General features: G+C 44.3%; 1 protein-coding gene across 1 annotated transcript; it reads right to left on the reverse strand.

Moving 5' to 3' along the window:
- Positions 1–3,237: 3,237 nt before the first annotated feature.
- On the reverse strand, positions 3,238–6,693 carry LOC131572619 (zinc finger protein 541-like). The gene is made up of 5 exons (XM_058825868.1): positions 6,666–6,693; positions 6,113–6,216; positions 4,709–4,792; positions 3,818–3,981; positions 3,238–3,353 (listed from the first exon to the last, which is right to left on the reverse strand). The coding sequence occupies exons 1-5, from the start codon at positions 6,691–6,693 to the stop codon at positions 3,257–3,259; spliced, it is 477 nt and encodes a 158-aa protein (XP_058681851.1). The 3' UTR covers positions 3,238–3,256.
- Positions 6,694–7,068: the final 375 nt, after the last annotated feature.

The raw sequence follows: 7,068 nt of genomic DNA on the forward strand, positions 1-7,068 counted from the left end.
CTTTAATTTAACTGCTTGTTAGTATAATATAATCTATCAGTTTATTTCTATTTAATTTATGTTTATGTTTATTTATGTTTATTTATATAAATTTTATATAAATAGTAGTGTGATAAATAGGTATTATAACATAGGCCTTAGCAAAATATTAAAATGGAGACTATGAAATGTTAAAATGCAGTTATGTAATGAACCTGGAGAATGGTGTAAAACAATTATGTTGTTTCTCACATCTGCAGACAGGCCTCTCCAAGTAATAAGATAACAGTGACAAAAAACAGAGTACCAGAGAAGAATATATTGACTCCTCGTTATCAGGGAGTGCAAAGCAACAGGATGGAAGCACAAGAAGAAATAAAATATATATATATACTTAATCTACAGGATGTAGAGGTTAAAAGCAAACAGAAGAGTTCCTGAAACATCAAAAACTCACAAGAATGTTTGAATAATGTAAAAACTTATGAATATGCATGTATCCCCATCAATGTAATAGTATATAGAGCACACTGTTTTCAGGTAATGGTGTGTTCTTTGGCCAATTGCCAAAAACACCCCAGCGCTTGATATTGTCCCTTTTTATCCCTTATTAAACTTCAAAATTTTAAAGAGTGAACTTTGTTTTTCAAACAATTCTACCTCCAAAGTAGTGTTGGGTGGCAGAATAATACTTGAGATTGTGAAAAACGAAGTTCACACTTCAGAATTTTTAGTAAGTTTGATGAGGGATAAGAAAAGGGACAAAAATATCCAGCACTAAGGTGTCTCTGGCCTGTTAGCCAGAGAGCATGCTGTAGATTTGAAACAGTGTTATCTTTATACTGTATCATTCCTGAGGCTGATGCATATTCATGTGTTTTACTATTCAAACTTTCTTGGCAACAATTGATATTTCAGGCTCCCTTCTTGTTTGTTTTTTAACCTCTGACCTGCCTGCAGGATATTCTATTGATTAGGTCTTCCCGTGTTCCCATCCTGTTGTTTCACACTTGCCAAGTGTGAGGATGGAGAAAACCTTCCTGCATGCTTACGCTCTGGTTTCCATCATTCTCATCACATAGGAAATACATATCTACCACTGTGCTGACGAAGGTGAGGAATGCCAAAGACTTTATGGCTGGGCTGCTGAAAAACCTATGGCCCGACCATCTTTCTTAGGGAGAAGGAAAACTGGGAGTTGAGGAGTAACAGAAGCTTTTGAACCTTCATTTTTTCAGTCTGGTCTCCAGGAAATGTCTCTAGGAAAAATACATTTCTTTAAATTCCATGACAAGTGGAAGAGTTGAAGCAGTGGAAAACAGGCATACAGGAAAACACTGAAGAAATCTTACAGCCTCTGGCGTGGAGGAACAATCTTGTTGACTGTTAGGTTTCCTCCTGACTTTAAAACCAACGAATTTACTTATGCTAGCAATACTTCAGAATCCTGCCATGTCACCAACAACAGTACCTGCACTAGGGCTCCTCTTGAAATAACCTAATATTAAGCTGACAGCTGAAATCTGTTACAGTATCTGGGAAAGCAGGAAATGCCAGACGGCAAGCATTCACTTAATCTACATGCACACTAATCTCTGCATGTAGCTGAGGAAACAAGATCATGACAGCCAGGAATGCCTACTGGCTAGAAACTAGAAGTACACAAATCTACAAATAACAGGTCAGATTATAAAAGGGATTGTCGCTGTTGGACACTAAATGATTCACACAGACACAGCTTAACGTGTGATAGAAAAAGAGATTCACACTAATGGCCTTCCCACTTGTTTTACTACTTAGGTCCCAGATAGGGCAAAACAGAGCCTGTTTTACTGCTTTCCTGCCTCACGTTAGGCGAAAGCAAATCTTGCTTCCTTCCCAGCCTGCTTGTTGCACACACACAGCGGCAAACCCCGGGGGCAGCTGTAACAAGGCCCAGTGCAAAGCAGCTGCTTTGGAGGCTCCAAATCCCACCTGCAGCGGCTCCGTCAGACAAGAGCAAGCTTCTGTCAGCATCCCAGAACCAGCCTGCTAATTCCCCCCTCCCTCGTCTCCTCTCCACTCTCCCCAGCCCCTGCTACCAAGACCTTGCCAGGCCATGCCATTTGCTGGGCTAGATAAAGGAGCGAGTTTCCTGCTCCTTTGGTGCAAATGCCAAGGCTGTGAGAAGTGAGAGGATAATGTTCACTCCCGCTTTGCTTGATCTAAGGAGGTTGGTGGAGGCCCAGAGCGGGAGGCTGGTCTTTGAAAGAGAAACTGAAAGTGAGCTGCTGGTTTCTTGGATGGTAGCGCATGTGGATGTTAATTTTATAGAATGGCAGAGGTTGGAAAAGGCCTTGAAGGTGGCCAAGTCCATCTGTCCAGCAAAATGGAACAGAGCTGTGTTGCTTGGCCACCAAAAGTACTAAAAGCCCCAGCTTTTATCCCTCCAAGTATAATGAGACAAGCCCACTCGCATAGATCCAATTCATTGAATTAAACAAAGCCTCCCTTTTCACCCCAAGCTGAGAGTTTTAGGAATCCAAGGATGAAAGCCCACCATTTTTTCACTGGCACAATGGGGACACACCGTTGGAAGTCCTGCCAGCTGTGGAAGGGGCTGGGCCTGCGGGAGGATGCACGTGCCCAGATCCTTCTCAGGGCCAATACCGTGTTTGCAACGCCAAACAAATGTGACAGACATTGCTTGAGTGATTTCAGACAGACAAAAAGACAAAATGGAACAAACTTTGCTTTAATGAGAAAGACAGCTTTTGTCTTAATGAAAACAAGAGAACAAAAGATGGAGCTTAAGGAACAACACCAAACCTCTTACACTGACTGATAAGAATCTAACAATAATAATCTAATAAACTAATAATCGAATCTAATAATCTAACAATAACAACATAATAACCTAATAACCTAATAACCTAATAATCCAGTAATCTAATCATCATTATAATCTAATAATCCTAATAAATCTTGAAGAATGCTAATGAATCTTAACTAACAAATGGAGAAATGTCACTAATAATCGAATCTAAAAATCTAACAATAATAATCTAAGAATCTAATAACCTAATAATCTAATAATCCAATAATTTAATCATCATAATAATCTAATAATCCTAATAAATCTTTAAGAATGCTAATGAATCTTAACTAACAAATGGAGAAATGTCTACCTAGTCAACTAAACAGAAGAATGAACAATCCTAAAAACGTGAAAACCAATCTGATTCCTATCTAGACCATCTGACAGATAATTCCTGTTAGCCCCGGACAAGTGGCAGGCTTAATTTGTTCTTTTCTTCTTGGGCAGAGGCCCTGCTTCTTTCCGTGGGCGAAGTCTTCTCCTATGTGCGTTCCTTTCTTTCACAGTTTCAAACACCCTGGAAGACAGGAAACAAACCAGCCATTGTTAATTCAGTACACACCATTAAAGCAAGCTCCAAGATTTCCATTTCTCCCTGAATTTCTGGCTTTTCTGGCGGTGGCACCTTTGTAAATTGATCAGAAGCATAAATCTGATCTTTCTTGTTGCAGTTCCTTCAAATGTCTTCCTCCTCTCGCTCCATCTTATTTTTGATTTGATCAGCACCATCCAAGCAAGCTTTGCTCTACCTATTCCTACTTGTGTACAAATTGTGTCTTGGTGGGGCACGGCAAGGTTTCCCTGGGAATGCTGGGGTTTAACTGAGCTCTTTGGGTTGAAAGTGGCTTGTAAGGCTTTGCACGGCGGTGAGAGGCCATCCTGCACGTGTCCTCAGCTTCCCCTGTGGTGCCTTTGAACACGGTCAGCCTGTTTTAGTCCAAAGGCTCAGGCCTTGAGCAGAAGGAGGTAGAACTTGCGCACCGTTTGCACTGGCCGCACGGAAAGGGGCCTCCCGCCGAATGGGGTGTCTGGGGCGCTTGGCAGCAGGGACAGTCCGCGTTGCGGGCCCTCTTGCGGCTTCTCTTCCCTGTCTCCCCGTTCTCCTTTCTGGGAGGGCTTTGGCTCCTCTTTGGTTCGCTCACCGTCTGGAAAGCAAAGAATCCTTATCAACTTTTCCTTCCTCTCAGAAAGCTGGAAATCAGAGCATCCAGCGCCCAAATCTATTGGCCTAAGCAAATTCCTCCCAAGCCTAAAGAGCTGGGAAAACAGCTGGATTTGGGGGCAGGCTGCAGCGGAATGCAAACACAGCACTTGGAGGAAAAAACACCTCCTTTCTACTGCCTGAAGGGGTGGGATCAATATGTGGGTATCTATAGTTCTCCATTTCTTAATTGTACCTCTCTGCCTAGCATCTATTTACCCCTAGTTTTCCTCCCTGTCTAGGGAATGACTTTTAAATTCAGCCAAATTCCTAAAGATACACGGTTACCCAGTTTCTACTGCCCAAACTAATCTCTCTCTCTCTCTCTCTCTCTCTCTCTCTGTGTCTGTGAAGCAAATTCTGGCTTGTCAGGAAGGAAAGTTTTAGCAGAGCCACAGCACGGGCAGCTCCTTTTTGGGGAGTACACTGGGATGCTCCAAAAGTTCCCTGAACATCTGCAGAATCTCCACGAGCGCAGCCAGGATTACTGATGTTTTGATGTTTTGATGTTTGATGATCAAGGCCTGGGCAGCATGTGCTGCGCCTTTCCAGTGTCCAGGACAATGTGATCCTGGCAGAGCAGTGCCTCACAGGCTTGCCAGCAGAAGGTTTTGTCCCCTTCTCCCAGTTTCTCCACCCTCCGGGCTTGTCTTGATTTTCTTCCCACTCACCTGAGCAAGACTTTTGGCAAGTTTATGTTCTTTTTTCCAGGTGTAGTAGTACTCCACACACTGTGCCACAGTCTTGCTCTGAACCTGTTGGGAAGAGAAAAAGAAGGAATCTAAAATGGCCATCCTGTAGGGTGCATTGGAGAACAAGTAGAGCTCTGGAGTCACCTAGGAAGCAAAATCCTGGAGTAAATTGAGTAAGGTTTAAAATGAAATAAATAGGCCGTAAAAGAGGCCTTGTGCAATGTAATATACAGTGTATGATGCTATGTGGGAAGACATGCCATGCACAGATCAACAACAAATCCATGTAGCACAGTTTTTCTTTCCCCCATTGACTCCAGCTCTCCCAGCACCATGTGTTGTGGAAGCATCAGCGCACCTAGGAGACCAAATCTGACAGAATAAGCCTTTATGTTCCGAAATAGCTTGGAGGAAATGGCCTTTGAGGCAGAATCACCCCTCTCTTGCAGGCCTTTGATGTCCCGTTTCATTATTGCTTGATTCTTTTTAGTATTTGAGAAGAGAGAGAGACTGGAATCCAGCATTTGGTAGCAGAAATAACCAACACTTCCTCCTGATCATCTGCTATTCTGTGAGCAAGAACAATTGCGACTATTTGTTTTTGGCTAACTAAGCCAGCAGTGCTCACTAAGTTTTGGCACTCTTTAAAAAGGAAGAGGGACCAGGCAAATGGGCCTTGACAAGCTCCAGTGGGTGGGTGGACAAGTGAGCAAGAATCAGTGCTCAGCTAGAATCCCCAGGGACTCTCAGGAAGTCGCAAGACCTTTCTCTTCTACTGCTGCTGCTCCAAAAGCACCTCTAGGTCCTGCTCCATACTTCACAAGAGCTAGCTCGGAAAAGTCTCCAGATTTTCACCACGACCCTCAGGCTCTGAGGGAGGAGGTGGGTATGAATTTCCAACCCAGTAATCAAAGGATCCCTGCATGGTTTAGGTTGGCAGGGATCCCTGGAAGCTTCTTGCCCAGAATTTAGCTCCAAGCCCCTGGGATCAGCTATGCCATCTGGAAAGGCTGCTCAAGGCTCGATCTAGCTGGGGCTTCCAAATTTCTAGAGGTGGAATGTGCACAAGCTCTCTGAGAGGCTTCTTCTGCTGCATGATTGCCTTTGGGGTTCAATGCTTCTCCTTAGGCCCAGCCTGAAGCTCCCTTGCTCCTACTCTGCTCCAGTTTGCAATGCTTCTTGTCAAGCTTGGAGGAGCGAGTCCCAGGAGGCAGCTATGCTGCAGCTCAGTCAGCAGCCAGACCTGCCCATGGGCTGCCTTCCCCCGACACTGCTGAGCCAGTCAAACGATGACAAAGTCAAATTGGTTCTTTGACACTGGGCCTCCTAAAGCCCAGCAATGCCCACCCCTGATCAAAGAAAGCGAGAAAGCCTAGCACACACCTGAACTCCAGGGCGCTTTGCACTTGATCCCTGTTCTGCTGCTGTTCCACCTTTCTTGCCTGGGCCGAGGAGTCCTGACTGGCAAGAGACTCTCCTGTTGGGGCCTGCAGGGAAGGAGCAGGGGAAAAGCACAAACAAGCAATAAAAGCAGGGATGTTGGCTCCTGAGAGCTGGCAGAAGCAGCAAGCGGAGACACAGGTCACCTGGGGGCAAAAGCTGTTGTGTCTTGGTGTTGATGGGAGTAACGACATAACTCTTGAGTTGCTGTGAAAGTGTCTGAATAGAAGCAGGGAACATTTCCCTGCTCAGTTCTGGTCAACTGGCTTCCCCTCAGGATTTCAAGTATTGGGGAGAAGCCAATAGGAACTGCCTTTCAGTCTTTCAGAGACAGACCTTGTCTCTGCCATGCAGACACTGACATGGACTTTCATTTGGCCTGCCAGGCTGGCATTCTGCTGCAACAGACCAAGCCAAGATTTGAGAGAGGTTAATGAACAAACTGTCACCAGGTACCCGGTGGTGGCTAATGCATATAATTTATTAAATAAAGTACCATCAGAACAGTCATGGTTCAGCGTCATTGATCTGAAGGATGCCTTTTGGTCCTGCCCCTTAGAGAAGGAAAGCAGGAAGTGGTTTGCATTTGAATGGGCAGACGAGGAAGCAGGCCGGAAACAACAGTTGCAATGGACTCAGCAACCCCAGGGATTTACGGAATCTCCCAATTGATTTGGTCAAGTCTTAGAGGAACTAATGAAATGGTCTAGGCTCAGTAAAGAAACAAGTCCTACAGTATGTAGATGATCTCTTGGTTTCAGGGAAATCAAAAGAAGAGGTCCATAATATGACAGTGAGTTTACTAAATTTCTTGGGGGAGAAAGGTTTGAGAGTGTCAAAAAAGGAACTACTATTTGTAGAACCTGAAGTGAAATATTTAGGGCATTTAACTGGAAAAG

Source organism: Poecile atricapillus, chromosome Z (assembly GCF_030490865.1).
Source record: "Poecile atricapillus isolate bPoeAtr1 chromosome Z, bPoeAtr1.hap1, whole genome shotgun sequence".
In the NCBI taxonomy this organism is placed as follows: domain Eukaryota; kingdom Metazoa; phylum Chordata; class Aves; order Passeriformes; family Paridae; genus Poecile; species Poecile atricapillus.

What these genes read in the sequence shown, in the direction of transcription:
- LOC131572619 (XM_058825868.1), bottom strand. Translation starts at nt 6,693, where the DNA reads ATGACGCTGAACCATGACTGTTCTGATG. An exon ending in GAACCATGACTGTTCTGATG is followed by an intron (nt 6,217 to 6,665) that starts GTACTTTATTTA and finishes CCTTCCCTGCAG; the next exon opens with GCCCCAACAGGAGAGTCTCT. An exon ending in CAAAGCGCCCTGGAGTTCAG is followed by an intron (nt 4,793 to 6,112) that starts GTGTGTGCTAGG and finishes TCTTCCCAACAG; the next exon opens with GTTCAGAGCAAGACTGTGGC.